The 18,102-nt window shown below is 37.1% G+C and overlaps 4 protein-coding genes across 4 annotated transcripts; all 4 read right to left on the bottom strand.

Moving 5' to 3' along the window:
- Nucleotides 1–8,318: 8,318 nt before the first annotated feature.
- Nucleotides 8,319–10,417, bottom strand: LOC106382795 (suppressor protein SRP40). Its single transcript, XM_013822855.3, has 3 exons — nucleotides 9,829–10,417; nucleotides 9,405–9,711; nucleotides 8,319–8,877 (listed from the first exon to the last, which is right to left on the bottom strand). The coding sequence occupies exons 2-3, from the start codon at nucleotides 9,687–9,689 to the stop codon at nucleotides 8,524–8,526; spliced, it is 639 nt and encodes a 212-aa protein (XP_013678309.1). The 5' UTR covers nucleotides 9,690–9,711; nucleotides 9,829–10,417; the 3' UTR covers nucleotides 8,319–8,523.
- Nucleotides 10,418–11,490: 1,073 nt separating this feature from the next.
- On the bottom strand, nucleotides 11,491–12,144 carry LOC106382797 (histone H2B.8). The gene has a single exon (XM_013822857.3). The coding sequence runs from the start codon at nucleotides 12,045–12,047 to the stop codon at nucleotides 11,631–11,633; it is 417 nt and encodes a 138-aa protein (XP_013678311.1). The 5' UTR covers nucleotides 12,048–12,144; the 3' UTR covers nucleotides 11,491–11,630.
- A 301-nt stretch (nucleotides 12,145–12,445) lies between these two features.
- Nucleotides 12,446–14,245, bottom strand: LOC106382799. The gene is made up of 2 exons (XM_013822859.3): nucleotides 13,644–14,245; nucleotides 12,446–12,781 (listed from the first exon to the last, which is right to left on the bottom strand). The coding sequence occupies exons 1-2, from the start codon at nucleotides 14,195–14,197 to the stop codon at nucleotides 12,775–12,777; spliced, it is 561 nt and encodes a 186-aa protein (XP_013678313.1). The 5' UTR covers nucleotides 14,198–14,245; the 3' UTR covers nucleotides 12,446–12,774.
- A 138-nt stretch (nucleotides 14,246–14,383) lies between these two features.
- On the bottom strand, nucleotides 14,384–17,186 carry LOC106382798 (soluble inorganic pyrophosphatase 4). Its single transcript, XM_013822858.3, has 9 exons — nucleotides 16,963–17,186; nucleotides 16,318–16,458; nucleotides 16,191–16,219; nucleotides 15,898–15,963; nucleotides 15,694–15,801; nucleotides 15,244–15,309; nucleotides 15,024–15,144; nucleotides 14,804–14,885; nucleotides 14,384–14,700 (listed from the first exon to the last, which is right to left on the bottom strand). The coding sequence occupies exons 2-9, from the start codon at nucleotides 16,454–16,456 to the stop codon at nucleotides 14,658–14,660; spliced, it is 654 nt and encodes a 217-aa protein (XP_013678312.1). The 5' UTR covers nucleotides 16,457–16,458; nucleotides 16,963–17,186; the 3' UTR covers nucleotides 14,384–14,657.
- Nucleotides 17,187–18,102: the final 916 nt, after the last annotated feature.

The following is an 18,102-nucleotide window of genomic DNA, read 5'->3' as shown; positions in this document are numbered from 1 at the left end:
AAGTCGAAGAAACATTTCCTGGTATATCCACAAGTGACGTAGACAAAAGGAAAGATCAACACTTCATTAAGTGGTTGCGGAATCAGGTATTAACTAAAACTTTTTTTCATACATTATCTGTATTTCATTAACATTCTCTTTATTTTTGCAGGTTGATTATGACGACGACGATGCAGATTATCCTAAGTGGTTACACGAAGTAATTCAATCTCCACTTGTAAAGGTCACCACATCACAGATGTATTTCACACGAGGCTATACTTTTCATACATATGACTATGGTAGACAGCGGGCGACCAGTAACTATGGAATATGTGTGAAAGGGGAAACAGATTTCTACGGGATCTTGACGGAGATTATTGAAGTCGAATTTCCAGGGATACTGAAGCTGAAATGCGTCCTCTTCAAATGTGAATGGTTCGACCCCGTCGTCAACAGAGGTGTTCGGTCTAACAAATTCGGTGTAGTTGATGTCAACGGTGGACGAAGGTACAACAAATTCGAGCCTTTCATCTTAGCTTCACAAGCAGACCAAGTTAGCTTCCTTCCATACCCTCGGATGAGAGATTCAGGTATAAATTGGTTAGCAGTGATCAAAGTTACACCTCGAGGACGAATCATCAGTGGAGAAGAACCACCATTGCAAGAAGAACAGATAAATGAAGTCGAGGAACCTGAACAAGAAATTGATGACATCCTTCTCATTGATCCGCATAATCACGAGTACGAAGATCTTACCGATGATGCCACAGACGAAGCTGTTGAAGACGAGTTTAATGAAAATGATGATGTTTCTAGTGATGACGAGAATGTCGATGTATCCGATTGATGTATTTGTTCTATGAATAAGATGAGGGAGTTTGTTTTATGAATAAGATAATGTGAGGTTTGTTTTATGAATAAGGGAATGCTGGGAGTTTGTTTTATGAATAAGCAAATGTGGGATATTGTGGTTTGGAATGGAAATAAAGATGGAGTTTGGAATATATGAAGTAGAAAATAAGGAATATGGGGTTTCGGGTTTTTGGTTTCGGATTTCGGGTTTTGGGTTTTGGGTTTCGGGTTTGGGCTTTCGGGTTTCGGGGTTTGGGGTTCTAGGGATATATGAAGTAGAAAATTAAAGATGGGGGTTTGGAATATATGAAGTAGAAAATTAAAGATGGGGGTTGGGTTTCGGGTTTCGGGTTTCGGGTTTGGGGTTTCGGGTTTGGGGTTTCGGGTTTAGGGTATGGGGTTTGGGGTTGGGGTTTCGGGTTTGGGGTTTAGGGTATGGGGTTTCGGGTTTGGGGTTTCGGGTTTAGGGTATGGGGTTTGGGGGTTGGGGTTTGGGGTTTCGGGTTTCTGATTCTAGGGATTTAAACATAACACTCGTTAATTCCACGTAAGCACAAATCGTCGTAAAGTCCACGTAGGATGAAATCGTCGTAAAGTCCACGCAGGATGAAATCGTCGTAAAGTACACGTAGGATGAAATCGTCGTAAAGTCCACGTAGAATAAAATCGTCGTAAAGTCCACGTAGGGTTAAATCGTCGTAAAAACCACGTAAGACAACGAGGAAATAACGACGAAACTTAAAATTAAATATGAGGTTTGGAATATATGAAGTAGAAAATTAAAGATGGGGGTTTGGAATATATGAAGTAGAAAATAAGGAATATGGGGTTTCGGGTTTCGGGTTTCGGGTTTGGGGTTTCGGGTTTGGGGTATGGGGTTTCGGGTTTCAGGTTTCGGGTTTGGGGTTCTAGGGATATATGAAGTAGAAAATTAAAGATGGGGGTTTGGAATATATGAAGTAGAAAATTAAAGATGGGGGTTGGAATATATGAAGTAGAAAATTAAAGATGGGGGTTTGGGTTTCGGGTTTCGGGTTTCGGGTTTGGGGTTTCGGGTTTGGGGTTTGTGGTTTCGGGTTTGAGGTTTCGGGTTTCGGGGTTGGGTTTCGGGTTTGGGGTTTCGAGTTTCGGGTTTCGGGTTTGGGGTTTCGGGTTTCGGATTTCGGGTTTCGGGTTTCGGGGTTGGGGTTTCGGGTTTCGGGTTTCGGGTTTGGGGTTGGAATATATGAAGTAGAAAATTAAAGATGGGGGTTTGGAATATATGAAGTAGAAAATAAGGAATCTGGGGTTTGGGGTTTGGGGTTTCGGGTTTCGGGGTTGGGGTTTGGGGTTTGGGGTTTGGGGTTTCGGGTTTCGGGTTTGGGGTTCTAGGGATTTAAACATAACACTCGTTAATTCCACGTAGGATGAAATCGTCGTAAAGACCACGTAAAAAGATTTAAACATAAATCACGTTAATTCCACGTAAGAAAAATCGTCGTAAAGTCCACGTAAAAAAAACACTCGTTAATTCCACGTAAGCACAAATCGTCGTAAAGACCACGTAAACGGATTTATACATAAACACGTTAATTCCACGTAAGCACAAATCGTCGTAAATATCTCGTTGTGTACAAACTTGAAAAAAAAAGGAAAAGGAGAAAAATACCAGATTAACATGTGGCAAGACTTCCAGCAATTATAATACGTAAGTCTCGCCCACATGAATTCTAATATCTTCTCCTTTTCCTATTTTTTCAAATATTTATAATTTGAATAGGATTTTTTGAGGATTGTGATTTGAGATAAAGTGTGATTTGGGAGTTTGGGTGTGGTTTGAGAGTGAGAGTTGTGGGTATATTTATAGGAAAGCAAGCCTCGTTAATTCCTCGTAAAGTAAATCGTCGTTAATACCACGTATAAAAAAACACGGGCCTTTGTGATTCCTCGCAATTTCCTCGTAAAAAAAAAGACGGGCCTTTGTAACTGCTCGCTATTTAGTCGTAAATTTACGACGAATTTGCGACGATATGTAATCTTATATATACACCCGACCGCTCACTCTTTCTTTCCTCTCTACTTCCTCTCTACTTCCTCTCCATTTCGTAGCAATGGTAAGCCTGATTCCTCTCTAATTTGGTTAGTTTAGGATAGATTAGGTGGTTAGTATAGGGAATTTAGATAGGTTTGCGGATTTTATGTTATTTAGTGTTGATTAGGTGGATAATGTTGGAAAATATATTGTTGATGTTAATTTCAAAAATTTCATTTTTTTTTCCAGGTTCGAAAAGGAAGACTTACTGCCCATTATAGAGAGATCTTCGGTGAGCCGGGTAGTCGTTTAGACCCGGCCTCTTCTTCCGCTCCCAGTTCTTCGGGCCAGGAGACTGTCCCCGAGACTCAGTACACTCAGAGAGTCTCTGGGTCTACTTCTTCTAGTGCACCATCGGCTCCTCATGTGCCTCCTCCGATGCCTCCTCCTGTGCCTCCTCCGATGGCACCTCCGATGGTCGCTGATATTCATCCTGATCTGATGGTGCCTCCGAGTGCTCCTTACTCGCAGTACACGGTAGAGGACATTCTCAGTCTGCCAGGCAGAGAAGGTTTACCAGTCATCGACCCAGACCGACCGGACGGAACGTTGTGGTATGTTGCATTAATTTTTTTAATTCGTTTAAATATCTTTTATAACATTAAAAAATAATTTATATTTTAAATTTGTATTTTCCAGGTGGGGGGTTGACGGATGTCTTGCATCGGACGTAACCGACACGATCAAGGGTTACTTCTCCATGCCACATCCAAACTGGAGTAAGACGCCTCACTACGTCAGAAAGACGTGGTTCAAAATTTACGCTGTAAGTTTCTATTAATTAATTATATATATTTTAATTTTTTCATGATTTATATATATACTTTCTAAAAAACTAATTGTTAATTTATTTTTTCCAACAGCAAAAATATAATTGGGCTTTGGGGATCACTGAGAGGGTGAGGAAGAAGTTTAACGCGAAAGCGAAAGTTCGCTTGTTGGACACGGTCTCCAACTGGAAGGGTGACTGGATCGTGAAGGGGTATGAGCGTGGCAAACCCGCTGAGCTCACCACGGAGGTGTGGGATGGCCTCATCCGTTATTGGCGCCTTCCTGATTCGATTAGAATCGCCCAGGCTTGCTCTAACTCCCGTAACACGGTCGATGAGCACGGGAACGGGCCGATGCTTCACACTACGGGCCAAAAACCCCACGCCGGTGTCCGTTTGGAAATGGTAATTAAATATTTTATTAAATAATTTTTTAATAATTATATTAATTTATTCTAACTTTCTTAACTGTTTTTTTAGGCCAAAGAGACGGGACATCTCCCGTCTCTTATGGAACTTTACGAGAGGACCCACAAGAACAAGGCGGGCGTATTTGTAGATGGCAAGTCCGAGCAAATCTACAACGACGTAGTTGCTCGGGTTGAAGACCGCCAGACTCAGCTGACCCAGCAGTCTACCGACGGATTACCCGTCACCTTATCCACACTTGAAGTGGATAAGATTTACGAGGAGGTAAATTTTCAAAAAAATTAACTTTTAATTATTCATTTAATTTAACTTTAAATATTTACTTACAATATTTATTTTTTGTTTTTAAGGTTGTCCCTAAAAAAAAGGGACGGACGTTGGGTATTGGTTCCGTCAATGATGTTCCGAGAGCGACATCGTCTTATGGTCAGCGACGGGATGATGAAGTCACGGAGCTGCGTAGAGAGTCCGCTCAGCTGCGTAACGAGTTGACCGCGACAAAATCTCGTATGGGTGGAGTCGAGGGCTTCTTGGACGTTATTGCGGCCACAAATCCGGAATGGGAGTCCATGTTGAGGAACATGCGACAACAACATCCCATTCATGGCGAGTCATCCGACGACGTACATAACGAGGCGGATGTTACGAGGAGGAGTGATGAATTCTACCGGGCGATGAACGACCCTTAGTTTTTTTTTTGTTGTTGTATTATATAAATTCAAAACTTATTTATTTATAAAATATTTTCATATGAATTTATTTTTATTTTGAATTTTAATTTATTATTAAATTAAATAATTTTAATTATTTTTTAATTATATTTTAAAATTCTGTAAAATAATAAAAACGAAGTAAATTCGTAGCTAAAGTACGACCTCTTTACGTGGAAATCTTACGAGGAAATGACGAGAAACAGTTTACGAGTATTTTACGAGGAATTCTTTACGAGGAAATAACGAGGAAATGTTTACGACTATTTTACGAGGAAATAATTTCGTGGTTGTTACGTGTATTTTGCGAGGAAAATATTTCAAGGTATTTACGTGTAGATTACGAGGAACTGTTTTCGAGTTATTTACGAGGAATTGTAGCGACGTCCTTACGAGGAATTGTAGCGACGTCTTTACGACGAATCGTTCTACTTCGTCTTTACGACGAAATATATTCGTCGCTAAGTTACGACGAATTAGCGAGGAAATATGTGTTACGACGGACGTGTAACGATCAAACACGTTTCCTCGCTAATTCGTCGTAAAGCCTCTTTTGCGACGAATTAGCGAGGAAAACCGCCCTCGTTAAGATTATGTTTTCTTGTAGTGCATCTTCATCTTGAGTCCAATTTTCTTTAAACTTCTCTATCTCCAGTTCAATCCTATTAAGCATAGGCACTCTGTGACGCCTTCTTCTATGATTTCTACAATCCTCCACTGTTTATTTGAGATTTTGTATGTACATTTTATGTAACTTTCTATCAGACACATGCATTTTATCCGAACCTAAAAGCATCAAACCAAAACTGACACGGAAATACATATTCAATTTGTGTCCAGGTCCAAGACAAAGTACCTATTGGGTATATTTTTGGACATGCGGGTTTCGGTTTGGTCTGAGTCCTATCTGAGAACCGATCGACTACCTAAAGTACCCATTTTTTTTTTGTATCTGGGTATTTAAGATATGTTTTCGGTATTATGGATATTTTTAAGTTAAAAAAATAAAGCTGTGGAAGCCCTCTTAGTCCATTGATTTGACTAAGGGTTCATTAATGCTTCTACACCAGGAGGTATGGGGTTCAAACCCCAGAAAACGCAAATTATGCAGATTATGGAGAAAAAAGTTACAAGAGGTCTTCAGCATGGTGCATGGCGTATCATCGAACATGGATCTCATAAGGCGCCTTGGATTGATGCAGTCAGACGTGCATTCTCATATGAAGGTAGAATTGTCGGGTGTAGAATCGTCTATGTATCTCATCGTTGTAATAGCATAATTAATCAGACGTTAAAAATAAAAAAGAGTAAAGCTATCAAATTTTTACTTATATATTTTGGGTATTCGAATAAAATTTTGGGTATTTTTCAATTCTTTAGTTTACATTTCGGGTAAAAAAATTGGGTTGTTCAAGGTATTTGACTATTTTTTTGTATTTGTTTGAGTTTTCGAAAAAAATCATGTTTTCTGATATTTTTGTGTGTTTCGGGTATTTATAGTATTTTTGTATCCTAAATATCCAAACTAACCCGACTCGTCATATACCCAAAAATTATAGTTATTTAAATTATTGATGTGAATTGATCCGGACCTGAAAATAACTGATCCGAATCCGAAGAGAAAATATTCAAATACCTAGTTGGTCTAAATGTCTGGAACCCGAAAGGAATCGTTCCATACCTGGTCCGAAACCTGAATACTAAATCTTACTCTCTCTCTCATACAATGTATGCATTTTATAAGAGTTATTGTTAGTTGATGAAATTTAAGATTTACTTGGCACATTTTTTCTAATTTAATAGGGCAATCCCAACAATATCTAAGAACATAATACAAAACCTTCTGCATTGTCCATAATGTCTGCTATAATTTGCTTTTAATAGTGTTGATATTGGTATATCATTAATGGTAGATGTTATAAGTTGTAGATACTATAGGTAGGTACGTTTGGTAACCATTAAGCATTTTTATATGTAGATAAGATAAGCGGGTCACAAAAAAAATCCCCAATATATTAAAAAGAAACATTACAACAGTAGCTGCGTGTCATCACCACAATGATTATTAGAATTCGTCCATCTAAATATATAATAAACTTTTTATTAAACTAACCATAAAGTAATTATTAATGTTTTCAATTATTTCCTTAAATAAATATTACGAAATTGCCTAATGTGGCTAAAGTATATATAACAATTAAAGATTTTGAATAAAGATTTGATACAAATTAGTGTATTATCTATAATTTTTGTTTAACTTTAAGTTATTAAAATATATTAAACACACATTAACCATATAATAAAAAATAAGATTTTTCCATATATGTTATATTTTGAACTTTTTAAAGAGTCCCACATTGAAATTTTTATGATCTATGATTTATTTATTTTTTATGAAAAGATACAAATTATTACAAAATCATGTAAATAGAAAGTCTCATATATATTAATATCTTTTAATTAAACTATATACCATAGAAAATACATAAAGATTTTAATTTTGAAATTTGCTTTGAATTTGAATAAATACTGACAACTTAATATTTAAAAATTTAAAATTTGCATTGAATGTTTATAAAAATTATAAATTACTAAAACTTTCAAAAATATTGCACAATGAAAATTTGTTATCAGCGACTTAATTTTTTTTGTTATAAAAAGATACAAATAAGTAGAACGCATCATTTAACGATATATCAATATTTAAAATATACTATTTATCTATGTATATATTATGTAAATTTAATTATAGAAAATAGAAAAGTGATCGTTTGGATTAATAAAATTTATTTACGTATTCAGACCAATTTAATTATATACGTAATAATTACTGACTTTTCATTATCCAATATATATATTATAAAATAATATATAAAAGAACATATAATATCCAAAATAATTTATATATACGATGTTCATCTCGTGTAAGACGTGGATCTTAGTCTAGTTGAAATTAAAGGAGAGGTTACATATATTTATAAATGTTAGAGAATATTATTTGGTTGATATATAATAGGGGTTGGTATAATATTTGATTGTATATAATAGATTGGACTAAAAATGAAAATGTCCAACAACCTTACATAAATAGATTTTTTAAGATTTCTTCCTTTTTAATAGTATAGATGAAAAAAATACAAAAATAGTAAATTGCAAAATATTATCTTTGTATCCTATTAGATATTCAGATTATATTTATTTTATGTTTATTATTTGTCAAATTTTAAGTGTTATTTAATGTTTTAATTCTAGGATTTCATGTTTTTATATTTTTTAATCTTTGAAATTAATTTTCGTTGTTTAGTTTATATAATATTTACTATTTTAGTTTTAAATATATTATTTTGATAATATTGTATTTATGAATAAAATTATTATTAGCATAAATTCAGTTGTGATTTTGATGTTCCTCGTGTACAAATACAAATCAAATTATTTTAAGTTAAGAATATGATTTGTAGGATATCTATTTATTAATTAAATATTCTAAAATCAAGCAGAAAATTGACAAGTAAACAAAGCGTCTTTAAAACAAACTCAATTCCGTACAAAACAAAAAACAAAAATCGTTCTGAAACTCGAGAAAAGTTTTCACACCATAGCTTTTATTTATATATATATAAACAAGTGAGAAAGCGAGTGAGAGAGAGAGAGAGAGAAAGAGAGAGGAGACATAGCAAAGTAGAGATGGTCATGCCATAGACGACGATCAAGAAGATGCGGCTGCAATAGGCATTTGTGTTGCCCATCCAAACTTATCACGACTGTGTTTACTGCGAGAAGAAGAAGATGACGACTTCTTGTCTTTGCTGCCACGGGATGACGATGATGATGATGATGATGAACTACTGCTTCCCTTGTGTCCTTTCTTTCCACTCTTTTTCAAACTGCTCTTTGATTTCTGATGTTGCTGCTGTTTCTTGCTCCTCGTGTGAGAGACGATGGAAGGTGGAGGATCATACACATCTTCAGCCCATGACACGCTCAGCTTCTCGACGGACTTGCCATGCTTCTCTCGGCTGCCTTTAATGGCTGGGATGACAATAGCAGCACTCACCTGTGGCTAGATTACCAGAAGAAACACCAGTCAGAAGCAGATATAACATAAACAGGGAAACCCAGACAAAGCATATACTTTTAAACTAAAATTCAATCGATAAGTTCCAACAACCACTGAGATGCATCATACAGCCAAAGTCCAATGAATGAGTGAGTGACACTCTTTCCCATGTCTAATGTAATAATATTTTTCAGACAGTAAAGTCGGAATGGATTTAACGAATTCTTCAATCATATTCACACATGTTTGATGCATCTACGACTAAGACTAGTTTGTTTTGTTTCTAAAATCTATAAACATCTACCTCACATATGGGGAAAGTGCTAATCACAAAGCCTAGTGATAAATCACAGAGCAATAACCAATACGAGAATGGTACTATATCTGAAAAAATGGGATTTTCTCAGATGATTTTTTTTTTTGTAAATTCTCCAATCATATGTTATATGTCCATGCTATTTTATAGTCTAACACCTCCGTGTTCTTGTGCATCTACTACTAAAGAATAAAAGAGTTTGGTGGCAACTTACACTCTCAGAGAGCATGTCCTTGGCAAGGTTCTTGTCTTCTCCTTCATCATCGGAAGACTTGAGAGGTAATAAAGGCTCTGGGATCACCGGTTCGGTGATGTCTTTGGATTCTTCATTCAGATATTGGTGTATATTACCACTATCATCCCCATCAGACTCCTGAGCATCTTCAGATCCGGTAACGGAGACATGATTCGAACCATTATTAGAACATTTATTGGGGCTGGAAGCAGAGATGTGGGACTCTGCATTTTTGTAATCAAACCCACCGCAAACAGAGCTCATATCCAATTGTAGCAAACAGTAACTGCGACAAACAAAATCAAAAGTAACATCAGTAAAAGATCTTGAGAACATACACCAGAAACAAAAAGGCACACTGATTAACCTAATCTAGATTTTTATCCAAGAAAGATTCAAATACCTCCTGTGCGTCGCAAATCTTCTTCGAAAGATCAAACACACACCGAAAGAAAGATCACTGGTGAAACAAGCTTCTTCTTCTTCGATTAGTTTAGTTTTTAAACCGAGCTAAGAAAACCGTGAGAGATGGAACAAAAGGCAAAAGATCTAAGAGAGGAACGAAACTTCAACTAAGATTACCACGCCAATCACTCTTTTCGAGAGGTTTCAAACGATTAGAAGATAAACCAGAATAAGAAAAAGTCAACGAAGGAACCAAAGAGATGAGTAGCTCGGAGCTCAGCCGCATTATATCCCCTATTATGCTCTTCCAAACCCTATCTATAATCGAAGAGCTACCCTAATCCAATCCAACAGAGATCTCAGAGCTATCTATTAATCAGACGAGAAAACGCTTGGGAAAATCAATCAAAATCAGTGAGGTTGAAAACATTAAAGTCGGATCATCGAAACCACGATCAGATCTTGACCATATCCAACATGAGATTCCCAAAAACCCAGGACGACAGATTAAAAAAAGAAGAAGCTAATTTGAGAACGGATTAGAAGAAGAACAACATTTTATAGCTGAAAGAAAAGTCAAACAACAACATCTAAGGCGAAAGACGTGGCCATCTTATTAAAAACGAATCAGAAATGCACACGTCTTACACTAATACATGGGCCCTTAAAAGCCCAATAGTATGACATGATTTTTGTGTTTGTTTGTTTTACGCATCTTTATCCGATAACCCTTTTTAACATACATTACTGAAAATCACGGGGTCTTAGTTACCTGATATTCGTTTGAAAGAAACGTTTCAATTCAACTAATCAATTATCTTCCAAAAGATGATACAAATCCTGCAAACTTTGATTTGGCGGTAACACAGCAATTAATCTTCAAAAGCGCTTATATCTCTTTTGTCAATTCTTTCTATCTTCTTCAAGTTGTGTTTGCTCTTATATCTCTTTCACTTTCCTAATCGAGGGTGAAGGATGACGCGTTCAGCCTCTCAACAAACCTTGCCATGTTTCTCTCGGACGGCTTACAATGGCTGAAAACAGACTAGTTAACCACACTGCATCCGTTCTTGTATTGCATAAAAGTAACACACAAGTCAATAAAGAGCTTACCAAAACAGAGATGCAAGCATTTCACTACTGTTTACATCAGAAGCAGAACATTATATTGATTGGTACCAAGACAAGTTTTCCTTCTCGTGAGATTTCTCTGATCATTAAGTTGGATTTGCATAGTGAATTAATTCTACACCAACACATGTAATGTTCTTTCTTTTGTCGGGACAATTGCTCTCCTATGCATTTTTATGTTAATGTATACGTTTAGCTTAGGACTAGGGTTGATCCTGTTTTGTTGCAAATTGCAAAGGAATTACCGGAACTAGATCTTGGGATATGATTATTCCGTAACTGTCGCATATCCAGTATTACTATTAGTAATCAATATCGAAATCAATTTGTGACACATCTAACAATCAAGCAAAGTAAGGTTTAGCATTCCCTTTGATGATCCAAGGAACCAAACAAATGAGAAATATCAACCGATTGTTTCAATTATTATAAGATCTAACATATTTACTGGAAGAACTAAATTAACCAATGATTCTAAGAACTTCTGAACAATTAAGGCTTATTAAATCCGATTAGATAACTTAAACCATAAGAGAAAACGCAGCATATTCATTAACACAAAAACCTGTTCATTCAACCATCTCACTAATTGAATACAATCCAGAACCAAAGATCAAGACAAGAGAATCAATTTATATCAAAACATGCGAATTGAAGATAAAAGAAACCCTAAGTGCTTGTGAATTTGGTAACCGCCTTAGTCCCTTCAGAGACGGCGTGCTTCGCGAGCTCTCCCGGCAACACAAGCCTAACCGCCGTCTGGATCTCCCGAGACGTGATCGTCGGCTTCTTGTTGTACCTCGCGAGCTTCGACGATTCCTGGGCGAGTTTCTCGAAGATGTCGTTGATGAAACTGTTCATGATCCCCATGGCTTTCCCCGAGATTCCGATATCGGGATGAACCTGCTTCAGGACCTTGAAGATGTAGATCTTGTACGTCTCAACGCTCTTCTTCGCCTTCTTCTTCTTCTTGTCGCTACCGCCTTCCTTCGAGATCTTCTTCTCCGCCTTTGGTCGCTTCTCCGCCGGGGCCTTCTCTGCTGGCTTCTTCTCTGCCGGTTTCTTCTCTGCCGCCTTAGGAGCCATTATCGATGGTTTTTTTTAAGAGGTTAGAAAACGTTATTAGAGATTGAGAGAGGATCAAATGTTCTGTGAGTTCGGTGATTGAAGACTAATGGAGGAGCAGATTTATTATATAGAAGCTTGTGCTGACTCTTATTGGTTGTCTCTGCTTTACGCGGATCGATGACGTGGCAAATATCGGAAGGGTTTACATCAACGGCTGCTATCTCTCATTGTTTTTAACTTTCTTTTTGTTCAAGCTTATTCTGATGGACTTTTTTTTTATTGGGACCCATTACCTGGCCGGGCCCTTATTTATTGTCGTTATTAGATTTGGTAACCTTTCTTTAAAAAAAGTATTATACATTTTTCTCACACACTACATTCGGATTCATATTTTCATAGTTGTAACGGAGCTGAAGTTACCAAACAGCTGCATCAATGTTCGAAAACGAGTGATTGATCAGGCCAGTTACATACAATAAACAAAACAGGGGAAAAGTTTAATGACCATAATCATGTAATTTTTGCTGGCTCTGTTCATCAACATGTATTGTAAATTTGGATCAGAAACAACTTTAGGTGGTTGTTTTAAAGGAAACTGATTCACCCATTGGTTTACTTGTTTAAATAGAACAGAACAGAGGTCGTAAACCCACCAACGCGTTATGTTTTGTTGTACTGAGTTGTCCACACATCTGAAATCTTCATGAGCAAAGTAACCTCTCATAGCCAAGCCGATCCTAGGAATTTAGGCCCTGCCGATTCACATGAACCATGTTAAATGCAGTGATTGATTCAATCTTTTTGCGATATCCAAACTCAAAATTAACCAAGGTATAGTTGGAATCTAAAGCGAAACAAGACGAGTTTAATCTAACAGCTAACCGGAAGAAAGAGACTATGAAGTGCATATGAAAAAAATAAGAGTAAGACATAGGCACTACAAATACTCAAGAGATTTATCACACTGGCAAAAGTAAAGATGAAGTCATTCAAACATTAACACTAATATTTCGACATGGTACTCAAGAAATTATAAATCGTCAATGAGTTTTCTTGGCAAAAAAAAAAAACCCACTGACAACTATAGTGAACTGTATGCTAACGCAAAAGATTTGAATACCAAGTGTTGTTATATACTAAATTGTGTCTCAGCAAAGCGGAGCAAAAGTAGAACAATTAACAAAATGCAATCTTTGCAAGAACATAATGACACGGCACATTAAAAAGCCAGACTTTGAATATGAAACATGGATTTTGATCAGAGTTGGGAAGCAACCATCCACAGAGATAAAGTAGGCAATGTGAAGAAAAGTTGCAAACATTCTATGTGAATGAGAAGAACTAATTGATCACAAATGCAACAGCCACAACCAAACATTGGCCTTTCTTGCAACCAAATGCCAAAACATTTGCTCTAGGAACTGATGAAACACTATCAGGTTCCATTTTTTTTGTCTTCCTATCAGAAATTACTGTCTTGAAATTATTAAAAAAAATGTTGAAGCAACCTAGAGTGAATCAGACTTTTAAATAACATTACGTAGTTAACCGAGCTTGTATCAGACTTATTTACAAAACTAACAGTAAAAATCAAGCAAAACATATGAAACCAACCTTGAGGAACCGATGTTGATGTTCCTGTGAAGAACCCTGCCACGAGTAGCAGCATCTCCGCCATCAATCAGCTCTCGCAGACCCAAATTCTCAACCTCCTCCTCCTCCTCCTCTTTCGCTTCCTTCTTCTTCGGTAGCTTCACCGGCAACCTCTCGAAGTAATTCCCATAGATATACTCAGGCGTGTACCCATTCTCTTCATCAAAAAGCATGATATGTCCGTGCCACTCCCACACACGATAATCCGATTCCTCATCTTCATGAAACCCAACGCAGATGTGGTGCTCGTTAACCGTCACCGCCTGCCCTGAATTCGGCTTCAGAGGATCGATTCGACCCGAGACGATGACGCTGATTAGCTCCTTCTCCAGCCTAGCTTCTTCCCCATCGAGACTGCTCCGATCATCTCCGTCGCTGTCGTCGGGTTTGAAGAGGAGGTCCTCTAGGGATTGAGAGAGAAGAGGAGGAGAGTTAGGGGGACGAATCTGGAGGCGTCCAAGTAGGGTTTGGAGTAGAAGGTTGTCGATATTGCTGCTTCCATTGAAGGAGCTCATGGTTACGGAATCGCGAATCGATCTTCTTCTTCCTCCTCCTCCCTCCTCCTCCTTGTTCGTCTTCCTTCTCGTCGAGTGGTTTTAGGGGTCGATGAGGGTTTTAGATGTAAACGTGGGTGAACCGGTAACTTCGTAAAAGGTAAGGTTATAATGGTAATAACCACTTGTAGACTCTGAACGACGAAGTATAAGAAAACATTTTACCATGGGTAAAAAGATACACAAGTGAAGAAGAAACAAAATGGGTAAAAGAATACCAACGTTCTTAGTTTCATTGAATTTGTTTTTTCGGCATCATCTACTGGATTCAACAAAAAGGACATATCCAATGAGAATCCTAACATATTATATGTAAGTATTTATACTCTTGTATACACTTCACATTTGCCAAGCAAAACACAATGTGAAAGTGCAGTTGCACACGTTCTTTCTTTATTGCTTGCTTGGGTGGTGAAAGAGATCACCGTCTCAAGGTTTCCATGACGTAATCCGCATAGAGATCCCTACATGTCACAAAAAGAGTTATTATTTAGCTATCCTATGAAACAATGTTTTTACATTGTATATGAAATCTATATAACAGTGAGCTTTATAAAAAAGGCTTACATGGAATGCTGAACTGCTTCGTAGGCTGCGGTTGCTGGAAGGAAGTCGTTAACGGCTACTTCTTTGTTCTCGTTTTTCTTATCTGTGACAAGAATCCAAGAGTATGTATAAGTCTCATATACGGATGTGTCATGGGCCGGTTTAGTTTTGATTCACCCCTAATCTTATACCATCCCCTAGAGAACCAAAGGTTGAAAGAAGATGAAGAAAGAACACTCACAGTCTTCAAAGAAACGGCGGATCTCAGCCAGACGATGAGGAGGAAGCTCCTTGATGTCATTGTAATGGCGATACTCTGGATCGTCAGCGCACACAGCAATGATCTTGTCGTCTTTCTCACCCTTTTAAAAGCATAAACAGCATATTGGTTCAGTATCTTTTGGTTTTATGAGAACATAAGATGACACATATTAACATTGAAGGATGTTAATGTTTTTAACCTGATCAATCATTGGCATAAGACCAATAGCTTTGGCCCGGAGAAAGCATCCTGGGATCACCGGTTCCTGTGAACAAATCCAATATGATTCACATGGCATGTATTTTCTAATGGTCAAAAAGACAGACTAAAAGAAGCTGGTGATAGTGTCACTGTTACATATGTAAGCTGTAAAACTGCTTTTCTAGCTCAGTTTCACAAGACCAAACTGATTAGTAGACACCTATATAAGCCTAGCTCTCACTAAATGGTTTATAACCAATGCAACAACATCTCTACTCTGCTACATTACATTAAAGTCCTAGGCTGCTACATACAGGAGAGCCTATAGCTAAACGCTGAGCTACTGAGCCTCTTCGAAGCTTAACAGATGCACTTATGAAGCAATAAAAACATTATTTGATAAATTATACAAGTTCTCAACGTGTCATGGAGAAACAAAAGAGATTACCTGCATAATGACAAGAACATCAATAGGGTCATTGTCCTCACAAAGGGTACGCGGAATGAACCCATAGTTGTGTGGGTACACGACAGACGAGTAAAGAATACGGTCAACCTGAAAACAATACGTAATGTTTTAAACCATGGCAAGGCTCTAGTAGTGAAAAGGACAGTGAACAAAAGTGGTTGCAAGTTGCAACGAAGCTAATACCTTGATGAGACCCGTAGTTTTGTCGAGTTCATACTTCACCTTGCTCCCCTTTCCTATCTCAACCACCTGCAATAATACCCTCCCTATGATTTGTTAATGATTCCCAAAGAAACATCTCAACGATTAAACTCATAAACAGGTTTCCTAATCCGGCAATAGACATCAGTGAACAAGCGCAACGTCTCCCACATACCCAAAATGCCAGTTATATTTTTTGATAATAAAAAAAACTTATCTATCCTAATGCCTTTTTGCAACCTAAAATATCAAGAACGTTGCCAAAGTATACTTACACAGTTGAAGATTATTGGAGCTTCAGGTCCTATTAAACAAAGAAAAATAAAAAGGTATTAAGAGTTAAATATTAGAAGCAAAGAACCTGTACAAAAGAATGAACCGTTACGTTATATAGCTGCATACCTATCTCAAGATCATGCCATGGGTGTGCAGCAACTGATCTATGGGTCATGGACGAAAGAATCCTTTCGTTAAGCAGAGGAAGTGAAGCCTGTTTCTCAGCATAAGTTTTGGTAGCAGCAATCTCAATGGGTGGCGCCATATCTGCAAACAAAAACAATGCACATACCAAAACAGAAAAACCATAAATATATGCATCTGGTCACGCGACCCAATACGAACAGATGTAATAGCATATATGTTCATGCACTATATACCAAAGATCTACACGTTCTCCACAACTGAAAAACAAAACGCAATGCCTTGAGTCAAGATACCAAAATCTTTTATAAAGAAAAGTTACAGAAACGCCCAAGAAACGCTTATATGTATCTACCGACGAAACCGTTCTCGAACCCCAAACAAGAAGACTCGATTTTTATATTAAAAAAGTAAAAAACAGGGCACTCTCTCTCTCTCTCTCTTGAATCATGTTCACAAACTCGGCAATGGACTTAGTGAGAAACGAGCCAACGTTTCCCCATTGTGGAGTTTCAATATCAAGAAATGAAAGTGAATCAGTCGAAAGTTCGAAACTCAACTCAGATCTACAAGAAAGAATACATATAGCAGTAATCTACAAATGTTAGTCGCTCGGTGAATCCGTACCTGAGCGAATCGATAAAACCTCCGGAACAAAAGTTTCGAACGAAGAAGAAACACGGAGGCACAGATCTCGAGAAGAACAAACTCAAGACGCACCGATAGAGAGAAGGAAAGCTAAAGGAGAATGTAGCTGTAACTATACGCGTTCCCGCTGCTATTTGAAGACTCCTTAAAGAAACGAGGAAAATTAATAAAAAAGCTTTATTATATTTAAAAAGATCTCTTTAATTTTGGAAATTAAATCGAGACGAATATCTCTATAACCCGAAAGTGTACACGTGTTAAGATATTATTGGATGAATCGAGAGAGAGATATAGACGGAGTTCCTAACGGTCGTGGGGTCAAGGCAAGGTCTGCTACACGTTTAACGTAAGAGCATCTCCGATCCATACATTTCTAAAATAGAAAAAAAAATAAAGATATTGTTTTTGCTCTAATGTATAATAGAAAAATGCTATATTTACTTCTATAAATAGAAAAATGCTATTTTTTTCTTTACATATAGAGAAAAAAATAGTATTCCTCTATTTATATAGGTAAATATAGAATTTCTCTATTATAGAGGAACACAATAGAGCAAAAACACCATCTCTAGTTTTACCTCTATTTTAGAGATCTCTATTATAAACATGGATCTGAGATGGTCTAAGAGTGTATTCGAATTGCGGGGAGACCGCGTTAAGTCTCCGTTAACTACAGTAGATTGGAGAATATGCTGGAGGAGGAGGAGCGAGATCCGGTGTTAGCGAGTGCACCGCAACTTCGTGTTTGTGTTTATGACAGGCAAATTCATTTGTCGGTGGATTACGTACGGTAATTAAATGAAAAAGGGATATATAATCTTTCAAGTGAATATTCGGTTTCCTTTTCTTGATAAAACATTATCCAAAAGAGATGTTGCTAGTGATCGCATGTAGTTTTGTAACTTATTAGGATAAGAAAATCACTCAGCTTCATCAATTATTATTAGACTGTTGTATAGACAAATTTGAGATATTATTATACATTTGTCTCTTTGTCATCTAATATTCATAATCATATACACACTTAGGATTACTGGATTAACACTGAAATGGTACTATGATTTGTGATCACTTTTTAAAATCAAAGTATTCCCACTAATATACATATGCGGTCCAAAT

The sequence above is a fragment of the Brassica napus genome, chromosome C8 (assembly GCF_020379485.1).
Source record: "Brassica napus cultivar Da-Ae chromosome C8, Da-Ae, whole genome shotgun sequence".
In the NCBI taxonomy this organism is placed as follows: domain Eukaryota; kingdom Viridiplantae; phylum Streptophyta; class Magnoliopsida; order Brassicales; family Brassicaceae; genus Brassica; species Brassica napus.
This window is presented reverse-complemented; position numbering and strand designations above follow the sequence as displayed.

Bases quoted from the DNA above. Each gene is read 5' to 3' on its own strand.
- LOC106382795 (XM_013822855.3), bottom strand. From the start codon at position 9,689: ATGAGCTCTGTTTGCGGTGGGTTTGATTACAAAAATGCAGAGTCCCAC. The intron at 8,878-9,404 runs GTAAGTTGCCAC...CTGGTAATCTAG, and splicing joins AGGACATGCTCTCTGAGAGT to CCACAGGTGAGTGCTGCTAT.
- LOC106382797 (XM_013822857.3), bottom strand. From the start codon at position 12,047: ATGGCTCCTAAGGCGGCAGAGAAGAAACCGGCAGAGAAGAAGCCAGCA.
- LOC106382799 (XM_013822859.3), bottom strand. From the start codon at position 14,197: ATGAGCTCCTTCAATGGAAGCAGCAATATCGACAACCTTCTACTCCAA.
- LOC106382798 (XM_013822858.3), bottom strand. From the start codon at position 16,456: ATGGCGCCACCCATTGAGATTGCTGCTACCAAAACTTATGCTGAGAAA. The intron at 15,310-15,693 runs GTAATCTCTTTT...ATTTGTTCACAG, and splicing joins ATGTTCTTGTCATTATGCAG to GAACCGGTGATCCCAGGATG. The intron at 15,145-15,243 runs GTTAAAAACATT...TGCTTTTAAAAG, and splicing joins TTATGCCAATGATTGATCAG to GGTGAGAAAGACGACAAGAT.